The sequence below is a fragment of the Prosopis cineraria genome, unplaced genomic scaffold (assembly GCF_029017545.1).
Source record: "Prosopis cineraria cultivar Desert tree isolate PC_DT_omini unplaced genomic scaffold, ASM2901754v1 PC10, whole genome shotgun sequence".
Taxonomy (NCBI): domain Eukaryota; kingdom Viridiplantae; phylum Streptophyta; class Magnoliopsida; order Fabales; family Fabaceae; genus Prosopis; species Prosopis cineraria.
Genome location: NW_026555341.1, coordinates 8208821 through 8236358, shown reverse-complemented (window position 1 = coordinate 8236358; position 27538 = coordinate 8208821). Strand labels below are relative to the sequence as shown.

The following is a 27538-nucleotide window of genomic DNA, read 5'->3' as shown; positions in this document are numbered from 1 at the left end:
TACAAGGATCTACTGCTCTAGATTGAAATGATAAAATACATAACTTCATGGGGGAAAAAACACAAAACAAGACAAGGTGTTAAGATGTTTTGTTATTCGCCCCACTCAAACAAGCCAGAATAACTTCTACCAGAATGGAGCTCATAAGAAAGTTTTCTTAACAGGACACATAAAGGACACCAGAGAAATCTAGCACTCCTTGCTTCGTTAGAGATCCAAGATACGTAGCTATCATGTTTTGGAGCACTTGATAGGATTTGGATTATATATTAAACTTCTACGATATTGCTAAGGATGTGATTCCCAGGAATGCATACAAAGATACCTAAAACCAAAAATATATGCTAACCCTCTCACCAAACACACACACACACACACAAAATGGTGTGTGTCTATCATCACCGCAGAATGTTTGGCAGTTAGGCATCAAATAAATCACGCGTGTCCAAAATGAGGATAATATACTAAATTCTAGCAGATGCATTAACAAGTTTTTATAAAATTACTCGGATAAGTGCCTACGCGGTTTATTTGTCCTTAGGCAGTAAATAAAGAAGCACAGCACAGAAAACAGCAGTCCTGGGATTCCGGACGCAGGAGTAGGGACCAAGGAAGCCCGGGACAGCGACTGAAAGCAGAAAATCAGCTTCCTGGTTGACCGAAAAAGCTAACTCGAATTAATACTCTCTTCACTCTCACTATTTTGTTGATTTCAAAGCAAACTCAAACTTAACTCCAGTAACTCCTAACCCACTCACCGCCACTGCCAAGAAACTCCATATAGCCTGTGCCAAAGAGGAATTCTATCGGGAAGTATGAAGTTGAGGAAGTGAAACCAGATCATGGAAATTCCCACGTCTTCAAGAAAGCAAGCCAAAAATCTTCAGGGGCCCAAGGGTAGAGTTTTGAAGGAGAAGAGAGCAAAGCTATACATTATCCGACGGTGCATAGTCATGCTTCTCTGTTGGAAGGAGAATGGAGACTAAACAAAACTGGTAAAACGCCCACTTACGTTTCTACTGTTCATCTGGTATTATTCAAGGTTCTAATAGTAGTTGCATAGCTTTAAAATAGTTCTGTCAAAAACTAGGAGACTGGGATTACATCCGCCAGAGAAGCCCTAGTTGACGAATAAGAATGAAGAATTCACGTAGCAAGTGCATCATCTTTTATCTCCTGTGATTCTTTTTGTACCAGTAAGTGACGATTCCACACCTAACGAAGCAAACTACACATCCAGGGGTGCAATATCGGGTGAGAAAAGGCCTAAAATGAGAAGAGGATAAAAGACTTAGCTCATAATAAAATCATATTGCTTGCTCTAAATTTGCAATATTTTGAGTAATACCTCCTCTCATCAGACATGTTCATTTTCAAAAATCAGCAACTCCATAACCAGAGTAAAGGTCATTTTGCCCGACTACCTTTCCTAGGCTCATAGTCAGGGGAAAAAAAGTCAGCTTTCAGAAGAATAAGCCTTTATACTTTTAATCTCAGAGCATATTCTGAAACAGCCTATTTTGGGAACCCCCAGTTTATTTCCACTGCTCTCTGAGCCTCCAGCCGTTTATTTGTGAACACGGGGTTTATTTCCCCATCTTTCCTGAGACTCTAACTGTTTCACATTCACATCCTCATTCCCAAGTTTCGCTCTGGCACAGGTATATCAAAAGTACATGACGTAACATCCTCAGCCTCTGGCTAAACACCATTTTTACCCGGTTACTCACTTTTCAACATGCTATTATTAGCAGAGTAAAGCTAAGTAATCATGAGCTGGATATGTTCATAACATAAAGGAATATTCGATCATGCCAGAGTCAAATGATTTGGCCTATAATTCGAGTTATTTTACTTCCCCACCACACTTTTGAAGCAACTCCAGCCAAACTTCTCTTAGCCCTAGTTTTACTAAAATTTTCATTCTGTTGTGTCTCGCCATTTGAATACCAGACTCAGACCTGATGGAACCAATTCATATTCCTCACGAATCAATTTAAGTCCAATTCAAACTTCACAAAATAAATCAATCGTATCATATCATTCTATTCTACAGACCTAATAAAAAAGAGTTAGCAAATTACATGATATAGGTCTACATCCATATGTATCTTACCAAATGCTTACCGGTACCTGTGACGCGTAAAGTTCTAGAATTAGATTCATGATACACAGACCAGAAATAAAAAAGAAAAAGAAACTTAATGATATAGAAATTCCTCACCCTCGCTCATGACATTGGTTCCAAGGGTGGATCCAGAGGCAAAGGTTCAGAAGCATAATAAAATAAGAGGTCAACATGTATAAACTATAATGGAGAACGAGGGGAATGTAGTTATTAATGTACAAAGCCGCAACAAGCATGAATCAAGGACTGATTTATTTAGGATACAAGTAAATGAGGCACAGCAGCAATGCGACGAAATCAGGCATATCGACGTCACAATCACATAAAACCAGTATTGGATGTATGCATCTATTTATAACTATAATTCAATACCCCACCGGAAAATAAGCTTAGAATAAACGGACCCCTTACTTCTACATAAAAGGAAAAGACCTATACAGGAAGGATGAGGTTGTCTCAAACGGGGAGATCGGAAACGTCCTTGACGTGAGGGTTGGTGGATTTGGCGGCGGCGGAATCTTGGACCACAACAACATCGGCAATGTCGTCATCACAGTCGGCGTCATCGGTGGAGAGGTTCACGCAGGAGAAGCGTTCCAGGGAGGAGAAGAAAGCTGATGAAAGGGTGGAACCCAACCAAAGGGCCATCTGATCGATCTTCTCCCTCGACATCATGTTGTTGTTGGTATTCTCCATCCTTAGCCGCGGAATCAGATCGAGAAAGCGATCCAGTCTTCGCAGCAGGATTTCTTGTGTTGGCGAAAAATGAAGCAAAATTTCTGGCCTGCGGAAAATTACTCTCTTGCCCCCGCCTGTCCTACGCGTTCCTTTTATCCATTATACTGCTCCATCCTGTCCGTGGCTTGACACTTAATTCATACCAGAAGTTACTATTCCCGTTGGTTCCTGTATAATCTCTAATGTCAAAAGTACATTCATCCGTTTAAAATTATAAAATATTTTTAATTAAATTTTATCTTTTAATAAAATAATTATTTATTTTTAAATTAATTCTATATTTTTATATTTAATTTTATTAAACACCCTATAATAAATATAAAATCATTCATCAATAGAGACATTTTTAAATAAAAAATAATGATTACACTTCAAAAGATTAAAAATATTTTATATTTTTTAACACACAACTCGTTAAAAAATATTTTTATAATAGAAGGAGTAATAATCTTTCCATTTCAAACTATAAAATATTTTTATATAAAATCTCACGTATCAATAAATTTTTTTAAATATATTTAAAAATCTTATTTTTTAAAAAATAAAAATATAAAATTTTAAAAATATTTATCATTTAATACATTAAAAAAATAAGGGATAGAAATTAATTATAAAAAAAGGATAATATTAAAATAAGCCCATTTAATACAAACTTATTTTTCTAAATAAGCCTTATACTTTGGGATGTCAAAAATTTTTTAAAAGCATTTTATAATTTGAGACAAAAATATTACATTTTCACCCCAATTATATTTCATTAATTATTTTTAAAATTAAAACTATTTTTTATATTTTCTCTCATTTAATAAGGAATCTCACTCAAAAATAAAGAGTTGATTGATTTATTTAATACAAATATTTTTTTAAAGAATTCATTAATTACATATTAAAAAATTAATAATGTTTTATATTTTTTAACATCTAACTGAAAAACTTCATAAAAAATGTCTAAAAATTTTTTGAGGGAGGGAGAGTAAGTCATCTTCTATAAAAAATTTATGATATTTTTTAAAAGTCACTTTAGTAAATTGTTAGTTTCTTTTTTTCAATTTTATTTTGTAAAAAAATTTTATTTGTAAAGAGTAAAAAGTCACAAGAAAAAAATATTTCTTAAAATATACATTTAATAAGAATAAACTAAAAAATTTCTTTTCTTAAACAAAATTAATAATTTAATGACTTCTCCATAATTTCTGTAAAAGTGACTTACTATTAGTTACCAGTGATTATTTTATTAATAAAAAATATTCTAATTGTAGCTAATGAAAATATATGGAGAATGATAAATAAATATCATCCAAATAGAAAAATAACAAAAAAAAATCATAAAATGAGGTAATTACTTTAAAATTTCTAAAGACTTACATGACATAATTTTTTTTTGAAATTATGTTTTGACCCCTTGCAAAATAATATAAAGAAAGTCAATTGACATTCCCTACTTAACTTTAATCAATGACCTAATTGAAATAATCAACCGCAAGACAACTTTTTTTTTTTTGGGAAATATAACTCTGGTCCTTATACTTCTAGCATGTTTTGATATCAATCCCTGTAGTTATATCTCATTGTTTCAACCTTTTCAAGTTTTATATATCTGTAATATTAATTCTTATATTTTTAAAACATAACTATAAGAATTTAACGATGACTAATATTTGCATAAACTCAATTATTTCTTATACTAACTTTTTAAAATTATAATAGCTACGGGTTATTCATCGGGCTGCTCGTCCCGTCCTGTTTAAAATTTAAAAAAAAAAAATGTAGCAAAGAAGTTGCAGGTAGTCTACTTTCTTGGTCCTGTCAAGTTGCGTTTTAGTGCTAGATATTATTAGACTGTCACTTTGACTTTCCCAAGCCAAAAACCCCCCCTTTTCGCAATTCACATCTTCGCTCTTCACCTCGTTGGCTCACTCTGTCGCTCGTTGCCGCTGCCCTGTGTTCAGGTTCAACTGAGCCTAGTAGTTCAGTTGCTGCTCACTGGCGCTATGCCGTTGCCTTGCTTGCTGACACTGGCTCGATCTGTCTCTCACCTCTGCCTAACGCTGGCTTGCTCTTTTTTTTTTTTTTTTTTCATACTCACTCTCACACTCGACGCTCACTTAGACAAGGTCACCGGCTCGCCACTCACAGCTACTCGGTGTTCAGCTCCAACTCCTGCTCGAATGGTCAAATGGCCTAGTCCCACGGCACACTAGCACAAACCCACTCCCACTTGATCTTGTCTCTCAGAGTCATCCTCGTCTTTGCTTCATCGTGCTCGTGTGCATGTATGCCTGCCATGAGCCTATGACTAGATAAATTGAGTGTTAAATTCGTAGTGATGATTCTTTGCCTCTGCTCTGTAGTCTGGACTCTGTTGACCATATGACTTATTAAGTATGATTATAATTTATTTTCTAATAGCATTATATATTCAACCATCGAGTTCATAAAGTAAAGTGAAACTTTGTAGTGAAAGTTGTTTGAACTTGTATTATTTTTGAATTTGCTCAGGCTATTGTATGACCTAATTTGTATTGACCATTGTTTGTATGCTCTAATTTTAACTATAAAATTAATTTAGTAGTGAATGTTGTTTGTTTGCTTTGATTTAAATTAAATTATGTGATTGACCATTTGCTCATAAGCAATGGTAGGAGCATGAAGCATGCATAAGCATATTACTTTGGAACCTCTCAAGCAACGGGTTGAAAGCTGAAATTATGGGACTGGACTGCGACTGCTTGTAGAATGTTGGTTTTTTATTGTTGGGTAAAAAGCAAAACGGGCTGGCCAACCTGCACAAACCCGTTTCTGGCCTGCCCAACCCGTTTCCGAATAGGCTAGAACAAGCCTAAAAAGGCACAAGCTAGCCCAGCCTCTTTTGGACAAAATGAGACGGATCATAGGCATCCCCACTGGCCAGCTCCTCCTGCCTGTTGCACAACCCTACCATCAGCCCACATCCGCCAGTCCAACGGTGCAAGTTTATACTAATATGCATTTTATCTGGTAAACCGCCACCTATTGTCATCGCAACGTCAAGCAGAGTTTTTACAGAGCTACAGAAACATTTCTTCCTAAAATGAATAGGTCATAGCTCTTCAAAACTCATCCTATGGCCAAGCATTATCAAAAATGAATAAATAATGACAATAATATATAAAATGGGAAACTCGTCCAAACGTGTTATATTACCATTGCCCATCTACGACTACGTGAGATTACACCTGAGATTACACCAGAAATATTTGTAAATGGCTTCTCAACACAAAAATTGTTAACTACTAATACACTTTCCTATGATGATTGGAGTATCTTCTTATAATCTTGGAAGGTGCCTTGGAATGGGCTCACTCTTCCTTGGGATACAGCCCATAGCTCCTCCACGCTTCCAGATATTAGATGCTCATCGTGACTCACCTGCCAAAAAGCAAACATCGATTGGTCCACAAAATTGTCCACGGTAGTCTAAATGACAATGAATCATCGATTGCAATTAATACAATTGGGAGTCAGCAAGAGAACTGACGTCCATATACATACCATTAGAATGCCTCCTTGGAACATGACAAGACCTTGAATTAGCGCCTCAACAGCATCCAAGTCCTACATAAAACATTTTCAGTCAATATTTGGGCTGTAAAAGTTACGTTCACTTAATCCGGAACGCACAATCTGGATTATATCATAGTTTATTTCCAAGAATCAATATCTTAAAGTCTTTTCAGCTTATCATATGATGAAGTACCACAGCACCACACCATCACAATCAAGCACTTAAAAATCGTTTATAATACTCATTAACACATCATAATAACCATATGGTTTCATGATTGCTTCAGTTCATCATTCAAAGCTCATGTCATACATAGAACAGCATGTGCCTTGAAACCACGATCTAGCGCTAGCTCTGAAAAAGCTCCTCCTGAAGTTGAAATTTCCCGTCTCTATCAGTTAATTCTCAACTGTTCATGCTTTTATGCGTATTTTTCAGGGTATTTTGATTGGTTACATAATGAATTAATTCAGGAAAATAAAGAAAAATGTGCAAGGGCTTAAGAGAAAATATGAAAATATATGGTTTTATGTCTGCTGAGTTTATTTAAATTCATATAATTTGGAAGACCGCAATTTTTCTTTTTCTTTTTCTTTCTTTTTTTTTATAAGCTTGGAAGACTCTGCATTAACTTTTTATTTTTTATTAGTTTCTTCCTTATTTAAAATAAGGGAGAAACTTGTAGTGCAAGTTCTAAATGAGAAAAGGAAAAATAAGGAACTCAAACTGGAAGTTAATAAAAAGAAGGAATAAGATCACGGTTAAAAATTCTGGAGTTAAGCCACGATCTGGCCAAGGAACCCTCAAAACTCAAGGATTTCTCTATAAATATCAACAAAGGAACTTCAAAGGAGAGGGAGCCTGGTCTACATGGGGAGGCTCGTGACCAAGGCATTTGGCAACCATTCTCAACTTCTACATCTTCTTTTTCTCCTTTCCTCTTTCGGATTCCATGTGCTGTAACTGATATTTGTGTTTTTAGCCTTGTGTGACTATGTCTTCTTGTTATAGTATTAGCTTGAACTCATTTCCTTTTTTTTTTCTTGGCTAGGCTTGAACTCACTTCTAAACTACTGATCATTCCTATTCTCTTGCTTGACACAATAATAGATGAGAATGTTTGCAACTTGTTTTTATTGCTTCCATATCTAGCCTAGCCAACTGCAATGAATGTTTAGTGAGATCTAGAAATAGAAGATCTAAGACAGACCGTGCAATTTGCAGTGGATGATTACATGCATGAGGCAATTTTTTAGTTAAAATAAAAATATACCAACACTTCTCATAACCAACAAGATTTGTGCGCCAAGAAGCTCTTGGCTCAATGGCATCCCACGCCCCCTTAAAAGAGGGAGGTTGTGGGTTCTATCCCCAAGTGGCTCAAGGGAAAATATTATTAGGAGTGTGGGTGTACTGTGGGTGTGTGTGGGCCCACCTTCCCGATGGGGAAGGGTTAGTTAGGATAGTGAAAAACCAAAAAGAAATGTGCATAATTGAATCATAGAATACTTGCCTAAGAAATTTGGTATTAATCTCTTGGCAAGCTTACTGTAGTGATTTGAAAGACACTGGTAAGTAAAATTGAATCCTGATTAGCACACATGGTATTATTTGCATTAAGAAAGGGAAGAATAGGCAATTGCTAGGGATTGGATGAGGGACAGTTGATCCTCGTTCTCTCATTGATCAAACACACATTACAATTTGCGTTTTGCTTTAATCATTCTATCATTATTTGAAGTGCTTCTTTTATGTTTTCTTGGTTCAAGTCTCAATGGTTGAGTGGTCTGTTGCTTCATTTAACGAATTTCTTTCCCGTGGGACAATATTGTAATTTCAACAATACTAGAACACCCATACGCTTATGGTGAATACAACAATTTAAGTGAACACTATCCATTTGTTTTACATAAAAATGCCTGAATTGAATACAACCAGTGCCAAAGTTTTTAATGGCAGCCTAGTGGACCCTCCTTGATGAGAGAGCACGGATCTATATAACAGATGCCTATTCCCTGGGAATACCTAGGAATGTCCTACAGTCACACCTACCACAAGATAATATATATCATTTAGATAGGATTCCACGTGCCCCACAGCCCCAACAAACCTTAAACACAAACAGCAAAAGGAAGAGAAGATCAAGGATAGAAGATAAGTGGGCAGATGAAAGACACAGTCCAAGCAGTAGTGGACATTGTGGAAGAATGAGGTGATTACCTCTTACTGCACATGGGTAGGTATGCATATCATGTCAGATAGTGCTTAGAAGTTTATTCGGTTCAGCCATGCATTTTCCATACAAATAGATGTAGGCAGTTGTAATAGTGGGTGACCTTTTGCTATATTTGTCTTTGCATTGGAATTTCTCCAATCGTTTATTAAAGTATCTGATTTTTTCAGATTATGGCATTAAATACTTCCAATAAAATTCTGCGCATTCCACCTCTTAAAATGAGACCCGATCATATCTGAATAAATAATATCGCTAGAAGGGAAAAAGACTGAAAAGTGAAAACTCACTCTAGAAAAAGTACATTTCTCCTACAACAAAACATAAGAGGCAACTAGTTGCCGTTTTTTCTCGGCTGAAAAATGAACTACCAAGAAGCAAAAACACAATGAAAGATTGGAGGGGCTGTAACGTACCAGGTGATTGGAAGGTTCATCAAGCAATATTATGTGCGGTTTCTTGAAAGTTATCTTTGCAAATGCAACCCTGCTTTTTTGTCCCCCTAATAAAGCATTAAGAAATATTAAAAACTCAGCAATTAAAACAGAACGACGCCTCTGAATATCAATAGTACCTTGCAACAATTAATACAGCATTTCTAACATTTCTTATCACAATTATCAAATATCAGTAAAACATGGTAAAGGAGCAATGAACCGTGATATAATATAAGACAATAGTACTATGCAGATAGTACCTGACAGTGTATACATCGGCTGAAGTGCAAGATTTCCAGTTACACCAAAAGAGCCCAAGTGAGCTCGAAGTTTCTGTTCAGGAACACCCTGGAGAAAGTCCAAATAAACAAATTCATTGACACGCTCAGGTCAGAAGCACATGTGCTAGGCAGCGTAAAAACCACCATGTTATCAGCCCAAGACCAGCACAGATTTTATCTGAAGCCCTCAACAAGGCAAATTGTCTATGAAAGAACAAAATATGCAACAAAGGCATGCACTTATGCATTTATTTATGGAAAAGAAATTATTTCAACCATCTTTGTGCTCTTCCCATGAAATAAATAGTGATTAGAAGAAAAGAGGCTGCAGCTGAAAGATTTACTTATCCCAAACAGCAAGAACTTACAGGATAGCAGCGCATCATATACAAAAGGGGATTTGAAGATAAGTCTAATCCATCAACATGATGCTGACTGAAGACCGCTATACGAACCTGTAGGCAGGAAAGCATGCAAATTAAGGAAAGAAATGAAAACTTCACAGAGCAAGTAGAGACTCTCTCTGTCCTGTCAAACATTTAGAAACGATGTCTACTAATGAAAGAGAATTTATTGTTGAGAGGAGAGAACAATACTGAAATATTCTGAGGTATAATGTCTCAGATGATTTTATTCAGAGTGCATAAGCAGTACATATATAGAGCCCAGGGTTACAAAAATAAGTCGGAATCTAATCTACTAGAATCTGAAATAATCCTAATAAATATTCTACATAACAGAAACTTAGATAAAGATAAGGATTACAATAAATCATAATTAACCGTAATTGCCAAAGCGCCTTTGGTCCAAGCCTGCTAATAACGTCAATTTACCAGCAAATACTATAACAGACAAGTGGTCCTCCCCAACCAAAAAAGAGAGAAGGGGAAAAAGAAAAATCACTAGATTATTCATTTTCCTGGAATTTGACTTCTTAGATCATTATGTATAATCTTATGTCTGATAGGTACAAACCAAATATAGACTTGGACTTCATGTTAACTTGATCTGGGCCAAGATGAAAGTAAAATAAACAATGTGAAATGGAAGTATTATAATTTTTAGACATGACATAAAGTAGTGTTATTTATTAGTAGAAAAGGTATGTGCTAAAATTTACCCATGTGATATAATACCTTGGCAGAACGAAAAACTGTCCCAGAAATGGGTTGTAGTTCCCCAGCAATTAACTTAAGTATGGTAGATTTGCCAATACCATTGGGTCCAACCACTGCATAAGCAAACAGAACACAATCTATAATATTGACACACAAAATGAAGTTGTCATATTATTATATTGAAACATTCTCCTACACACATAAATCTACTCGCTACTAGTTTGCCAAAAAGTGCAATACAGGATATGAAGTCATGCAATCATAAACATCAACACTAGCAAGTGCTAATATGAATAGCAAAGAATATCTCAAATGAATAGAGTATTCCAAATTTAGTGGCATTAAAGCTTTCCTTGGATAAGCTATCTTACTAGCAATTCGGCTGTCAAGATCAATCCCAAAATTCAAATTCTTAAATAGAATTGGGCCCCCAGGGTAACCAAATGATGCATCACTGCAAACACATTTAAAGTATGAAAATAAGTTTCCAATGGAAATTAATAAGGCAAGAAGCTTTGTCAAACATTACAATTGGATTCATGCCATGCATACGCATTACACTCTTAACAAATTGAGTGAGAGGAGGGGAATAACATCCTACCTAAAACTTATTATTGGTGCACCAGGTCTATCATCTGGAGTTGGGAACTCAAACTTATAGCTGTATCCCACCAGACATGTTTTGCAGCAATGAGTAAGAAAAGTAACAAAACTAAAAGAAAGAAAATAAGGAAACATGTTTTGCAGCAATGACTAAGAAAAGAATGGTAATTCATACTCAGGATCATTGATAATTTCGTCCACACGACCCATCCGGTCCAAAGCCTGAGAAAGTTGTAAAAAAGAGAAAACATTTAAGATGCTCAAGTATAAATGATTGTTTAATTAAAAACTAAGAACACACTGAACCATGAAGCTAGGAAAAAATGAAGCATGAGAGAGATATCAGCTCATGAGCTTCTAGCATTTCATTTTTATACTTAACAGACAATAAGAAAATATTACCTTGATTCTTGATTGAACAAGTGATGCCCTCTTGGCGTTATAACGGAATTTGTCAATGAAAGACTGGTAGCAAAGCAAAATACCACATGTCAAATATAAACTAGAATAAAACAACAATGAGGACGACGACAAGCCCTATATATCAACAACTAAACCTTTGGGTGTAAAATGGAAACTACAATAAAATGACAGACAAAAACAAGAAGTTCAGCTGCACACAAAGATCAAGCAATCCATAATTGGGTAATAGGAAGAGAAACAAATGTAACATCACATTGTTCTATTCTATGAACAAACAATAATGAACTGAAGAATTCAAAAAGGAAAATCATGCCATCACTGCAGAATTGCATATTCCAGCATGACTGCTGTACAAAACAAATTTTAACTTCTAAATCACAAGCTGTCTAACAGATATAGCAACTTAGTTTCACAAATTTTTAAGACAAACAAACAACAAGTCTTATTCCACTAGGTAAGGTTGGCTAAATGGATTGCACGACGTAATTGTGCTTTATCATCAACCAAGCTTTTAAGAATAATCAAAAATAAAAAGCAAAAAAATAATATATATATATATATATATATATATAGAGAGAGAGAGAGAGAGAGGAAAACCTGCATGTGAGCTCTTGCTCGTTCATTTGCCTCTACTGCTTTTTGCTGGTTTTTAAGCTGTTCTTCTCGAGTCCTCTCAAAAGTATCATAATTCCCCTTATAAGTAATCAACTTTTTAGCTTGCAGGTGAATTATGTCAGTAACCACCTAAGATACAGTTTTGATCACAAGAGATGCAAAACAAATGATCTAGTCAAGTCCAGAGAAAATACATTGATCAACCAAGCAACAAATGATCAAAGCAAGATACACAAGCATATTACCGTGTTCAAAAATTCTCTAGCATGAGAAACAACTATGAACGTTTTTGGCCACTTAACCAAGTAAGATTCCAGCCATAAGACAGCATGAAGATCAAGATGGTTCTGAAATATAATTCAATTACATTAAATTTTTCTGAGGTTCAGTTAATTATGGCATGAATCAATATAAACAGATGGCAGAGTTCACCGTAGGTTCATCCAGAAGCAACAAGTCAGGTTCTATGAATAGTGCACGAGCAAGAGCTATTCGCATCCGCCATCCTCCAGAGAAAGTTTTTGTTGCCTTCTTTTGCATCTCAGGAGAGAAGCTTAGGCCCTAAAAATATTATTCATCGGTGAGATAACAAACTCAAGCAAAGCAAAAAGCAGATAAACATAAATATTAGTGTGACTTTTCATTTATACATGCACATCTTCATAAGTATTTCATGCTGTATTTGAGAGGCACACTATCAATTATTTTGCTTTAGTAATTACGAAGAATCAACAGGAAGGTGAGCAGTTTCATGCAGAAAGATTATTAATACAAAGAGCATTTGAAATGGTAATAACACGACCAAACATTGCCACTTCTCCTAATCACATAATCCCAATCAATGAAGATGGAGCAGGTTTTATTGCTTAGAAGAGAACTACTAATCTGATGCTTATAATCATAATCCATATCATGTGACAGTGGATTTTTACCCCTCAAATGTTTCCACTTTGTTTCAGTTGGATCATCCATTAATCGGTCTAGGATTGTGCATACACAAGGTAACAAGCATACATCAAATTTGATATATAATGAACAAAATTGACAGATACTTTAACATGTGTTTAGTTCTTTAAAGTATGGCACGTGACAGTTAAGGTAATGTCTCTTCTAGACAACTGGAGAGGTTGATCATCCTTGTTAAGTGCTTGAAATATCAAGGCCATTTCTTTTAATTGCTCTTTATTTTCTTCTTTCCATTTTATTGAAGAATAACTTATCCTACAACTGATCATACTTTTTCCCATTTGTCTCAAATAAAAATTCTTTTATCAAAATATCAAAAAAATTATCAGTTTCTTAGTTGCTGATAAGCAGAGATTGTCAGCAGTTGAATTGATAACTTTAAACAATTAATAAATCAAACCATTTAAGGACTCACTGCAAGTATTGAAGCTGCACGTGACTCCGCAGAGTAAGCATCAATTAACTCAAGCCTCTTGTAGATTTCCTCCAGTCTTTGTGAAATGGCATCATTGCTCTTTACAGTTACATCCCCAGTATCCAACTCTTTCTGGCAGAAAAAAACACAATATTGTCAGTTGCTGCAATTTTCAGGGCATGCAATAGTTTGGGGAAAAAATAGCACATCATAAAATTATTCCAAAAAAGGCTCACTGATGTGTTACGCGCTCTTCAGAGTAATAATAAGTAGTTAGTTGATTGTCTGCTGTTACAAGTTATTTAGCCATTGTTTTCAGGAGTTAGTTGTTCAGGCATCAGTTAGAAGTTTAACTGAATGTCACTGATAGTCCCTCCATTATTTTAGATAGATATAAGTATGCGCTAGAAAGCCGACCCCACCTAGTGGGATAGGCTTCTTGTTGTTGTTGTTGTATAAGTATAAGCCAGAAGAGTTCAGAAGGCTGCTGCTGCATCTTTCTAATAAAATTATATTGAGCAATGTTTATAGAATCTTCATAGCTAATACTAAGATGGAAAAGTATGTACTATGTACTCAACCTGATGGGCAAGTAACCGAGCTTCTTCCTCCAGAAGTTGAGTTCTCTCAATATCCGAATTGAGAACACACTGCAAGGCTGTTATGTCATCACCAACTACCTCTTGCTCCACATGCAATATCTGACAATTATATGGTATGCCATCAATGGCATGCATAGCCATATGCCTAAGGAATGTTGTTTTCCCAGTACCATTTCTTCCAATAAGGCCTGCATATTTGAGCAGCATATAAAATAAGCAGAGGAAAGTCTTCACAGTAACTCAATCTCATAACAGTGAAAAGTAGTTAGGCATTCGGCAATTAGCATAGATCAAGTTAGTTGTGACTTGGGAATGATATTACAGCCAAATAATAACAAATTCTTCCAATTCTGGCTTTGGCAGAGATGATAGGTAGCTAAGAAGCATAGACAATTTACATGGATATGAACGTGGCAATACAGTATAAACACCTAAAGTAACTATGGAAGTTCTGTGAACGCACGATACAAACAAAGTTTCTTTCTCAAAATGTCAATGCTTCATACGTTCAAATTTTAAATGCCTATTAATGCTTAAAAGATATAAAGAATGTATCTCTTAATATAAATAAATTGAAACACATGAACTATTGTGATTTAAACCCAAATAACTTTCTGTATTATTATTGACAGTCCCAAGAAAATTTCTATATTTGCTTCGATCCAATTTAGTTTGAAAATCGCTGTAGATAAAACATAACCTTGCCCAGTTGATTATATTATTTTACAGACTTCCACATGCTACAATTAAATAAAAAGTACAATTGAACACACTGGTTTTAAGAAGATATTTAAATTCTCAAACATTAGATAAATAACATTAAAAGTTGTAGCTGCTAAGACTTTGTCACCTCACCAAGGGCTAAGTAATGAAATTAATCTGCATAATTATGTCAACAGTGAGAAGAAAAAGGAAAACCTTACATACATAAGCAACTGTAGATATCAAGGTGAAAATAAGACTCAGAGCAGAAACCGGATATTTAAACATTTCATGCAGACTGTATGGTATATCTAATTTTTGTTGTTCTTGGTACAGCAATAATTGACGTAAGGAAGATTAGGAAAAATTTACCATAATGCCTTCCAAATGACAGTGTGATTGAACCATCCTCAATGAGATCACGGCCTCCAACAGAAATATTGAAGTTCTCCATGTGAATGTCCTTGACAGCTGCTCCACCACTATTATCATGCCTAACACATACAACAGGCATCCCTTCTCGGGCTGCCTCCATTTCCGCTAGATGCATTTGGTACTGTGCCTGCGGAAGTAAATGGCATTATAAACAACAACAGGATTAGTCAACAGTAGCGGTAATCTATAGCATCAGTTTAAAGTGATCCAGTTCAATTTCAGTCAAAATCTGTCCCTCTAATTGTCTATGATTATACCAAACAATGCTAATGGGCCAAGTTCTAATTTAAAATTTTACCTCCCTTTGGCGCTCCTCCTTCCTCTTTCTTCTTTCTAACTTTACACGGTCACGTTCGGTTAGCAAAGGACCATCAGTAGGCTCACGCTTCTTCTTAGGAGCTACCCCATCATCCATTCCGTCATTCATTCTGAAGGGTGCTGCAAGGCTTCGCACGGTTGGTTTGGTTTTGACCACCCCATGCTTTCCAAATTTTTCAGACAATTTGCTACATACCTAGAGCAAGTCAGCAATTTATAGGGAACTTAGAAACCGGGAGACGGGCAGGAAAGGGGGGGTGAATAGGGCTAGTGCAATGCAGCTTTAAAGATGAAGCAGATAAACCAAAACGCTTTAAATTTCTCTATAGTAGTCAATTAGATCACTGCCCCAGCTCGAAGCTTTCAAGATGATCAATTATGCTGCGATTTATAATGGAATAGCTAGAATGCACAAATTACATTGCGACACTCAGAGAAGTCGTCGACGCAGCCGGCACCAACGAGTAGCTCCCCGAGAAAATCGAAGACGCCTTCTCCATCATCTCCAAAATCAAAGTCATCATCTGCGAGGACGTTGATAATATAATCAATAATAGGTTGATCCACATCCTCAACCCGTCGTCCCAGCACCTCGTGCACCACTGAGCTCGCCACTTCTGTCATCTTAGGCGTTCGAGGGCGTCTCGCTCACGCTCTGCACCTCAAATGGCTTTTGAGGTAATACACGGGTCGGACCCGCCGCCTCCCGGCCTGAGTGGGTTTTTTTCTAGCCGGTTTCTCTCCCAGCTTTGGGCTTCTCCGAGAAGAGCGTGTGATGGATCTATGGGCCTATTCAGTTGAAGATGAGATTGCTTTGATTGAGTTTTGGAGTTGGTCTGTTACTTTGCGATGCTGGGCTTGGGTCATATTAATTAAATTTAATTAATTAATTTTTTTAGAAGAAATGTTGTAATTTTTAAGGAATTGTATTTGAATTCATATTCACTTTCTGGGATAAAAATTAATATTAATAAAAGACAATAAGAGAAAAGTAATGAGTTGTGCCAAGAAAATGCATGAGTCTTCCCTTGTAATAAAAAAAGCATTTTTCACACTTTCTTATGTATCCTTGAGAATTTTTCCGCTGTGAAAGGGAAAAAAGAATCGTGGCAATTTTTCCCATCAAATATTCAACAACGATTTTAATTTAAATATTCTGTTCTGGTTAGTTTTCAAACCCAATTTACCTAATTTTTTATTATAAAAATATATATATTTTTTAGAAAGAGGGTTAAGCCGGTTTCGGGGGTCAAATTCACAGCCTCGAGCCATACACCCACTAAAGTATAGTTTGAATTTTGACTACTATTTCTCACGAGAAAATATTTTTGAAAAGTGTTTCAACGTTTGTTTTGATGGTAAAAAACTAAAAAACGTGTTTGTTTCGTATTTTAGAAAGAGTCAAAATCTAAATAAAAAGCAAATTTTTTAAAAATATTTCAAAAACATAAATATACATAAAATTAGAAATTATTAAATAATATATCACGATGTCCTAAATTTAAATCATCATTGTATTATAGTATAGTGTATATAAAAGTAGAATTACCTCTGGTGTTGTTCCAGTGTAACTAACCAGAGAGTGAACACTAGTTATATATAAAAGTAGAATACTAGAATTATCTCCAGTGTCTTATAAAAAAAAAATATCTCTAGTGCTGTTCCTGTCATTCTGTGCTTGGGGATCTCTTATTTGTGATTATGTCATTTGAAAGTCAAGTCTAATTATCGCTTTTAAATTGGTCCGGGGTATTACATGATTGATTAAAAAAATTAATTTGTTTTGAATGATTTTAATTATTACATGTTATATCAATAATATCAAAATATATTAATCTAAATATTTTATTTCACATTATAATAATCAATTAAGTTGTTATAAATGTCAATATTAATATTTAGATTAATTTCATAAAAATATATTATTCCTTTTCTTTTGTCCGAAAAGAAAATATGATTCTTAATCTCAAAAGCTTAATTCTACACGGCATATTACCAGCGCAGTGCAAAAAATCCGAAATCCACACCACCCAGCACGTCCCGTCTTGGTTAATTCTCGTAGATGGTTCGGTCAACTCCGGTCCGGGGGTTAACATTCTTTTTTAAAATGTATATGAAGTTAATTAATATATTAATAATTTCTAAACTGAGATTTGTAAGATTAAATACTTACTTTCATTTAAAAATATAAAATATTTTTTAAAAAATTAAATATTTAAAAATATAAAATATTTTTAATCTAAGATGTAATCATTAACTTTTTTAAAAAGGTATTTATTAATAATTATTTTACATTTATTATAAATTATTTAATAAAAATAAATATAAAAAAATAAAATTAATTTAAAAATAAATAATTATTTTATTAAAAAAAGAAATTCACTTAAAAATATTTTATATTTTTTATCAGAGATAATATATTTTTTAATATATTAAGAATTTCCAAACTGAAATTTATAATATTAAATACTTATAGTTTTGAAAAAACATAAATTTATATCTATATATTTACCCGCATTTTATATTTTTAATTTTAATATATTTATTTTTAATTGTTTTAAATTTTTTATAAATAAAATATAAAAATTTGAAAAAATATAAAATAAAAAAATAAATATAAAAAGTACGAAAAAAAAGTTACAAGAATCAACAATAACACGCGAAACAAAGCACATTGTCACGGGCTGAGAGTCTGGCGCAGCACACAGCGCCCGTGCGGCGTCCTGGAGGACCCCATAATCCTCAGGACAAGCCTTACCACGTACGGATCACACTGGTTTCGCCCTGCCATGGGCTCATCAGGGAGGCGGCACTAGCCCCCGACCAGTTGTGCACACAGTCCGAAGACTGAGGCAGAACACCCCCAATGCTAATGTCGCCCCCTTTACCCATATTGTGCGAGGCTAACCAGCGGACCGATCATTATCTTGGTCTTTACACGGTCACGGAAATATCATCCGTGACATTCTCGCACACCCAATCTAGCACGCCCTCGTGCTAGGGGAGAACGACTCCGCCCAAGGATCGTACGTACAGTACTGCCACAAACACACCAGCTTACTTGCTGAGTGGCCACCCGAGTCCTGCACTCTTCAGACCCACTCACACCCGCGAGCCAACAGGAGTGGAGTCGATAACGGCCAACCTTCCCGCCCGAGTCCCCACTTTTGGACCCACCTGCTCGGAGGCCTTTCTGGAGCGGTGCCGAGGCCGACCAGTCCCAACGTGGGACCCCACGCGCACACGACAGTAAAGTACAACCTGGCTCTGATACCACTCTATCACGGGCTGAGAGTCTGGCGCAGCACACAGCGCCCGTGCGGCGTCCTGGAGGACCCCATAATCCTCAGGACAAGCCTTACCACGTACGGATCACACTGGTTTCGCCCTGCCATGGGCTCATCAGGGAGGCGGCACTAGCCCCCGACCAGTTGTGCACACAGTCCGAAGACTGAGGCAGAACACCCCCAATGCTAATGTCGCCCCCTTTACCCATATTGTGCGAGGCTAACCAGCGGACCGATCATTATCTTGGTCTTTACACGGTCACGGAAATATCATCCGTGACATTCTCGCACACCCAATCTAGCACGCCCTCGTGCTAGGGGAGAACGACTCCGCCCAAGGATCGTACGTACAGTACTGCCACAAACACACCAGCTTACTTGCTGAGTGGCCACCCGAGTCCTGCACTCTTCAGACCCACTCGCACCCGCGAGCCAACAGGAGTGGAGTCGATAACGGCTAACCTTCCCGCCCGAGTCCCCACTTTTGGACCCACCTGCTCGGAGGCCTTTCTGGAGCGGTGCCGAGGCCGACCAGTCCCAACGTGGGACCCCACGCGCACACGACAGTAAAGTACAACCTGGCTCTGATACCACTCTATCACGGGCTGAGAGTCTGGCGCAGCACACAGCGCCCGTGCGGCGTCCTGGAGGACCCCATAATCCTCAGGACAAGCCTTACCACGTACGGATCACACTGGTTTCGCCCTGCCATGGGCTCATCAGGGAGGCGGCACTAGCCCCCGACCAGTTGTGCACACAGTCCGAAGACTGAGGCAGAACACCCCCAATGCTAATGTCGCCCCCTTTACCCATATTGTGCGAGGCTAACCAGCGGACCGATCATTATCCTGGTCTTTACACGGTCACGGAAATATCATCCGTGACAACATGACTTAAAATTATGTTTTCTTAATATCTTTAATCAAACAAAAAACTAATTTACGAACCGACTCTCCACGCATTCAGGCTTCACTTTTTCATTTTGCTGTAAATTGTAATCGCTCCCTGCACTCGTTCTTCGTGCTCCAGCCGTCCGGCGACTGCTACTCTCCATCTCCATTCAAGCTTTGGCCGCTGCTCCTCTCCACTCTCTATTCGGCATTACTGATACTCTTCATATGATATTAACGAGATCCCGCATCGGACACGTGTCAAGGGAAAGGTCAGCAGTGTCAAAGTCTAATGGCGCGTGGGGAACGACAAGAATCAAAGCCCGTCCAAGGGTCCAGACTTTCAAAAAGCATTTGGTTCCATCGGGACTTTGTGGAATGAAAGCAAAAGGAAGAAATCCATATATGAGGAATCCAAACTAATCCTTTACACTGCAACATTTATCTGTCTTGCTTGCGCGGTGGCCGACTCTTTTGAGAAAACCATATCTTTTGCAAATTCAGACATATCGTTTCCATCGAGGATGAGGCTGTTGAAAGTGGCAACTTGCAATCTCAACCAATGGGCTATGGACTTCGATTGTAATACTAAGCACATTAAAGAGTCCATAGCCAAGGCTAAACAAGCCGGCGCTGTCGTTAGACTCGGACCTGAGCTCGAGATTACTGGTTATGGCTGCGAAGACCATTTCTTGGAGCTCGACACTGTTGCTCATGCGTGAGTGATTTCTTTGTTGAAATTTGCTTCAAAATTATTGAAAATTTGAAGTCATTGCGTATATTTTTTTCTTCTGTTAGTCTGGTAGGAGTTCTGTTTGACTGAACTGTAATGGCTGAAATTCCACCGGTTCCTATCCTTATTCCTCAAGGATTATACAAGAAAATCTCAAGTTCTCATCCCGAGGAAAATTGTAAGCCTGCCTTTATTAATACTCGCAGTGAATTTGATTTGATTGCAGATGGGAATGCTTAAAAGACATCTTGCTCGGTGATTGGACAGATGGCATATTGTGTAGCATTGGTATGCCAATCATCAAAGGGTCGGAGCGGTACAATTGTCAAGTTTTATGTTTGAATCGGAAGATTGTTCTGATACGACCAAAGATGTGCCTCGCAAATGATGGCAACTATAGAGAGCTTAGATGGTTTACGGCATGGAAGCGAAAAGATCAACTTGAGGAATTTCAGCTTCCCAGCGAAATCGCTGAGGCATTGAGTCAAAAATCAGTTCCTTTTGGATACGGATTCATTCAGTTTCAGGACACGTAAGTTTTAGAGTCTCATACTCTATTTTCATTAGTTTAGTTACTTGTGTTTCTGTTAAAAATATGTAAGATATCGTTTTTCTCTCGTTCTCCTCCTTCATTGTTTTTTATATTTTATTTTTTAAACTCACGTAATTGCGCAGCTAATGAAATCATGCTTGTAATTTTTATGTAAAGGCCAATCGTCAGCTAATGCTAAAATATTGAATGATTGATAAATGAGTATTAATTGGGATTGGGATTTGAGATGCACCCTCTCAACTCTGGTTAGGCTCTGATCATCAATATAAATCAATATAAAATAATAGCTGACTATAGTCATCAATTGCGCAACTCATTATTCCCTGTAATGCACGAAACCTTACTGAGAATTTAGGTTTTGTATATTCCTTTCTTTGGTCATGTTGCCTTTTTAATCTGGCGTACAAATCAGTATGGCAATCATGCAAGCCCTATGCCCATCCATGCTTTCATACAATTATAAGTTTTTTAGAGCAATGTTGGGGCAGCGAATACCAATTATTACATTTCTTTATGTTTTGGTTTCTTCCAACTTCTAATCAAATGCTTAACGGTGTTAAATTTTGCTTCACAGGGCAATTGCAGCTGAAATTTGTGAAGAACTCTTTTCTCCAATGGCTCCTCATGCTGAGCTTGCATTGAATGGTGTTGAAGTATTTCTGAATGCAAGTGGAAGTCACCACCAACTCAGAAAGCTTGATGTCCGTCTCCGTGCTTTTATTGGTGCCACTCATACACGTGGAGGGGTTTACATGTATAGCAATCACCAAGGATGTGATGGTGGTCGCCTTTATTACGGTAGAATATATTCTCCTTATAAATTATTATTTGTGCTTTTTTGTGTTTCTGCTCTTGGCTTGTTAGAGTGAAATACTTAAAATGTTTTGTTGGTATAAATACGTGCTTAACTTAGCAGCTTGTTTAATTCTTTTGGGAGTTGCAGTTGCATACCGTCAGTTGAATAAAACTTAGCTTTCATATAAAAAACTTGACGGCCAATACTGTATCTCTGGTTTACTTGTAACAGATGGATGTGCTTGTGTTGTGGTAAATGGAGATGTTGTTGCTCAGGGTTCACAGTTTTCTTTGAAGGATGTTGAGATTGTGGCTGCTCAAATAGATCTTGATGCGGTATACAATCTTGAATTTTCTTCTACATTTTGTGTTTCCATGTATTAATCTATATTGAGCAAATTAGTTACCGATTATGAACATTAGATCTGATCCCTTAACTTGTATGTTTATTGGTAGGTTGCCAGCCTTAGAGGGTCTGTCAGTACCTTTCAAGAGCAAGCAAGTTGTAAAACCAGGGTTCCTTCAGTGGCAGTAGCATACAATCTTTGCATGCCTTTCAACCTGAAAGTGGCCCTTTCCATTCCACATAAGGTCCGTGTCTTATCAAAAATTATAAATTTTCAGATAGTTGAGAAGCAAGCTTTCCTGAAAGTGATAAATTGTAGGCATCTTATATTCTTCTTTCATTCAATTAGTTATCTACTTTTATTTAATGCCGAATTCAGTATCTCTTAGTGGGAATGTTGTAAAGTTACTGTTGTAATAACTTAGGCAGCCAACCTGCTAACTATAATGGAACTTATGATCAATAGATCAAGTATCACTCTCCTGAAGAGGAAATAGCTTTTGGGCCTGGTTGCTGGTTGTGGGACTACTTGAGAAGAAGTGGAGCATCTGGTTTCCTTCTTCCTCTATCTGGTGGAGCAGATAGTTCCTCGGTTGCCGCTATTGTTGGTTGCATGTGCCAGCTTGTAGTGAAAGGTTAGATCTGATGAAATGACAACCACAATGAAATTATGGCATACCTTTCACATTTTTGCATCCAATTAGCTTGTGATTGTATAAAGCTCTGCTTAAATTGCATATATAATGTTATAGGACTGCTTATTATGTTATGAAGAAATGCTTCAAACAATAGTCCGGCTTCTATTAAGTGTAATAGATCTAGGGCATGGCAGGTCATTTTTTATTGGCTGGCAACACAATGTTTGTAATAGTAGGCCTGCCTATTGTGATTTCCTATATTGGACTCCTTATTGCTTGAGCATAAAAGATAACAGGATGTTTTTTGTATTCTTTCTGGATGTTAAACTTCTAGCAAAGAACTTAAAATGTCTTTTCATGGTTAATAGTCATGCAGAGGGGTCTTGCAGCACATCTCTTTTAATGAGTGCAGCAGACCTGGAATAAACTACTAGTTTTTGCTTTAAAATATCAAATTATACTGTTTGAACATTGTTGGTAATTGATTCATATTTTCCTGCAGAAATTGCAAATGGGGATGAGCAAGTTAAAGCTGATGCTATACGAATAGGAAATTATAAAGATGGACAATTTCCTACTGACAGTAGAGAGTTTGCTAAACGAATATTCTATACCATATTTATGGGGTCTGAAAATAGGTGAATGCATGCACATAAATTTCATGTTTCACACTTTGGCATCCTTTGATTTCCATTCTCTTCACTAAATTCTCCATCAATATTTATATAAAGGCCAGTTAACCTCATTTATGATTTTGGTATTACTTTCCCTTTTGTTGTTTCTTTTCACCGTTCTCATTTAATTTTTTTTTAGATTGAATTTGAATAAATTTTTTGAAAAATGTTGAAACATATAGAATTACAGAAGGTTAACATCTACACTCCTGGGATCTTCTTTTCAAAATTGAACTTGAAAATATTTTTATTTTGTAGGATACTTAAAATATAAACTCTTGGATTTAAAGATTTTGAGTTGAAATTTTAGCATGTTGTATAACAATTCATTAGTCGAGAGGGGAAAGAATTCAGGCTCTGTGGAAAGGAATTTTTTCAGCACTTCCAAGTTCTAAGAATTAGTATAATTTAGCAGCATAAGGTAGAGTGAAAAAGAACTCTAGCTGCAAATGCTAGGACTTGGTTTCACATTAATTTCGTCATTGTAGTTCCTTCTCTTCTCTATCATCTTGTTGTCAAACAGAAAGTTGCCTTCAAATGAACTATTGAGTCCAGCTGAGGAATATTTCCTTCCAGATACATATTGCACTAAGACATTTGCTCCTTACAGCTCTGACGCCACCAGATTGCGGGCCAAGGTGCTGGCAGATGAAATTGGCTCATGGCACCTTGATGTTAACATTGACGGGGTTGTATCAGCTTTTTTGTCATTGTTCCAAACACTCACGGGAAAGAGACCACGTTATAAGGTAAATGAAGCATTGAATGATTGACTATTACAATGATTTTACTAAATAGCAATTACGAGAAGGAACTGCAGGAATGAAATGACTGGTATTTTCAATATATGTTGCCATGAAATACGCAAATATTTGACCAAATCATTATTTTTCTTTGATCTTTTTTCTTCTGCTTTTTTCCTTTTAAATTTTATTTCAAGAAGTAGGCTGACTTTGCAATGACAGAACTGTGTACAGTGTGTGGATTTTATGTCAAACATTTGATTTCTGCATCCAAACATGGCTTAGGTCAGACCAGTAAAGTAGCTTAATCACTGACATCTCTTTTCAAGGAATGTTGCTATTTATACTGATTACAGTTTGGAAGCCTTTTAATATGTTTTGCTGCATTGTATGCCTTAAAATAGTTACGTTGGTTTTGCTTCTGCAGGTAGATGGTGGATCTAATATAGAGAATTTAAGCTTGCAGAACATCCAAGCTAGAATCAGAATGGTGCTAGCTTTCATGTTAGCGTCTCTCTTGCCTTGGGTTCACAACAAACCTGGATTTTATCTTGTCTTGGGAAGCTCCAATGTGGATGAAGGGTTGCGTGGTTACTTAACAAAGGTATCTCCTCAACCTCAAAATCTAAGGACCTTTCTTTAGTTTGTCAATACTTCTCTTAATTTCCTCATGTTTGCGATCAATCACATCTTAATTATCAAAAACTTATTTATTCATACAGTACGATTGCAGCTCAGCAGATATAAACCCCATTGGAAGTATAAGTAAGCAGGATCTACGGGCGTTTTTGCATTGGGCAGCCATCCATCTTGGTTATTCGTCTTTGAAAGATATTGAAGCAGCTCCGCCCACAGCTGAACTTGAGCCTATACGTTCAAACTACAGTCAAGTAATGTTCTGTTGCACATTTTGGTTCTGATCTTGAATCTCTTGACCAATTTTAAGTGCATATTTTGGTTCAGAAGTGTGTAGTGGCTTGTTTGATCATTTGTAGTCGTGCATGCAGCATTTATGCTTAGTTGGGCCTAGAAAGAAGGGGGGATATGTTTTTTCAAAAAAGAAAAGAAAAGAAAAAAGAGCAAAACACCTTGTCTGCCCTATCATTTGCAGGGATAAATTTTTTCCCCCTTTAATCTATCGTTTGTATACATGTTTTATTGATTTCAACAAACGCAAGCACCACAATTAGTGAAGCATTGGCTTGTTCATGGAATAATTCAACTCAACCATACTTCTTTTCTCTGCATTTGGTTTTATGTATTTTTATTATTATTTTGGAAAATAAATGATTAATGGTTCATGTTGACTTGGTCAAGATTTGGGGACATGTGATTGCTAACAGCTGATAGGTTTTTTGATAGCTTGATGAAGTGGACATGGGAATGACTTATGAGGAACTCTCTGTTTATGGAAGGTTGCGGAAAATTTTCCGATGTGGTCCAGTTTCCATGTTTCTGGTATAATTTGTATTTCTCCCTTTGTCTCGCTTTTGATCTGCTGTAAGCTATCACTTGTTTCGTTTACCATCTAAATAAATGTGATAAAGAACTAAAAATATATGAAATAGGTGATATTTTGAGTTTTTGACCCATGACTGTCCCATTTATTTAAGTAAGCGGCAATGCCAATGTATTTTGGATATATGTCTCTGTGTGTGTGTGTGTGTGTTTGGGCCAACAATGTGTTTTGGATATTTAGATTTCTGGATAATACACTAGGACTGCAGCGAAGTGGTTTTACTTGCTAGTCTTTCAGAAGCACTTCAGAATTGGTTTTGGCGTCTAGTTACTTCATGATCAGAAAGTTCTTAACCATGAAATTCTATGAAAGTTTGACATAACCAAAATCTAGGCGCAAATGCTTACTTGATTAACTTATAGTAAGAAGTAAAGTACTCTTTAATGATCAAAGTTTTATTTTGCTGAAAAGTATTGGTCGCCTTTTTATGGACTCTGACAAGCAGATTAGTTATTTAATCCAAAGTGCAGTTCACTTAATCTGCACTTTTGATACCATTAAACTCAAGAAAGTGTACACATTCTATTTGTAATACAATTATGCTGACGGACTAAATATGCAATACAAGTCAAAGGATTTCATTGTTTCACCTCGGGATAAAAAGCTAGCGACAAGACAATACATTAAGTAAGTGAAGCATCTCTAAAATTATACAAGATAAAGGGAGATTCACACCATGTATCTCAAGTCCCTTGAGATCAATATCTAAATTGCCAAAACTTCACTGCTTTCTTGATTTTTTCTAAACGACAGTAATTTCTGGTGGCTATAAAATTTGAATATCAGTAAAGATTGTGGGGTCGAATGTGGTCTATTTGGTGGTTCAGCCATAACTTACTGGTTTCTGTAATCTTTTTCAGAATCTATGCTATAGATGGGGTGCAAGACTGACTCCATCGCAGGTGGCTGAAAAAGTAAAACACTTTTTCAAGTATTATTCTATAAATCGACACAAAATGACTGTATTGACGCCCTCCTATCATGCTGAGGTATGTTGTTACTACCTATTGACATGTGAAAAGAATTCAGCTCTCTCTCTTATAATCTGATTGCCCCAAGGGATTTGTCTTAATTTTTTTGTTGGCTAAGTATGAATATATAATGTTGCATTTAACTTGCAGAGTTATTCTCCAGAGGACAACAGATTTGATCTTCGCCAATTTCTGTATAATGCAAGATGGCCATATCAATTCCGCAAAATTGATGAAATTGTTCGTGAGTTGGATGGTGACAAGGTTTCTGTTCAAGAATCCGGAGACCGCGAGGCGATGGCGATTGCATCAAATGGCGTAGGTGGGATGGGAGTTATAGCAGTAGGTTCAGGCAATCCCAGTGTTGGAATTTGATCAATATTTAACCCTCCTCTCCAAATAAAAGAGCTTTCAGCTACAAATTAGGTACAGAGATCTTGTCTATTAACGTTTAAGTGTATAATAATGATGTCATTCTTCCTTAGTCTCAGCTCTGGCTATTCAGCTCACTGTCAATGGACTAGGTCCATTGAATTGGAAGAACAAAAACTTGGTGACATTGTATAGGTGGTTGGGAAACTGGGGGTTTGAATAAATAATGGATCCTTCACTTTTCTTTTTTTATCAAAACTATCTGTTCGTGAATTTAGCCCTCAAAAAAAGCATTGTCATCAAACCAATTTTTTTCTTGAAAATACAACGAAGTGGCTTACGTAGACTGTTGTTGGGACTGGAATTGGTGATTATTAATTAGAATAAGCTGTCTTCGTCTTCTACTTGGATTTTTTTTTTTTTTTATATACGCTTACAATTCTTGTCAAAGTTGTCATA

At 36.5% G+C, this 27538-nt stretch overlaps 2 protein-coding genes and 1 long non-coding RNA gene across 3 annotated transcripts; 1 reads left to right on the top strand and 2 right to left on the bottom strand.

The window, feature by feature from the left end:
• Nucleotides 1-462: 462 nt before the first annotated feature.
• On the bottom strand, nucleotides 463-2577 carry LOC129321806 (uncharacterized). The gene is made up of 2 exons (XR_008596104.1): nucleotides 1349-2577; nucleotides 463-1266 (listed from the first exon to the last, which is right to left on the bottom strand). It is a non-coding gene; the product is annotated as an uncharacterized LOC129321806 (long non-coding RNA).
• A 3403-nt stretch (nucleotides 2578-5980) lies between these two features.
• On the bottom strand, nucleotides 5981-16220 carry LOC129322774 (ABC transporter F family member 3). The gene is made up of 18 exons (XM_054969146.1): nucleotides 15979-16220; nucleotides 15539-15754; nucleotides 15178-15367; nucleotides 14083-14291; nucleotides 13502-13633; nucleotides 12553-12681; nucleotides 12366-12467; nucleotides 12103-12249; nucleotides 11485-11547; nucleotides 11258-11304; nucleotides 11081-11140; nucleotides 10851-10933; nucleotides 10498-10592; nucleotides 9730-9816; nucleotides 9341-9428; nucleotides 9060-9145; nucleotides 6398-6460; nucleotides 5981-6274 (listed from the first exon to the last, which is right to left on the bottom strand). Exons 1-18 carry the CDS (start codon nucleotides 16180-16182, stop codon nucleotides 6152-6154), a joined length of 2124 nt encoding a protein of 707 aa, XP_054825121.1. The 5' UTR covers nucleotides 16183-16220; the 3' UTR covers nucleotides 5981-6151.
• A 3610-nt stretch (nucleotides 16221-19830) lies between these two features.
• On the top strand, nucleotides 19831-27337 carry LOC129323017 (glutamine-dependent NAD(+) synthetase). Its single transcript, XM_054969529.1, has 13 exons — nucleotides 19831-20453; nucleotides 20695-21000; nucleotides 21596-21819; nucleotides 22049-22152; nucleotides 22273-22407; nucleotides 22629-22797; nucleotides 23303-23438; nucleotides 24085-24223; nucleotides 24645-24821; nucleotides 24940-25107; nucleotides 25580-25675; nucleotides 26597-26725; nucleotides 26858-27337. Exons 1-13 carry the CDS (start codon nucleotides 20260-20262, stop codon nucleotides 27080-27082), a joined length of 2202 nt encoding a protein of 733 aa, XP_054825504.1. The 5' UTR covers nucleotides 19831-20259; the 3' UTR covers nucleotides 27083-27337.
• The last annotated feature ends 201 nt before the right edge of the window (nucleotides 27338-27538 follow it).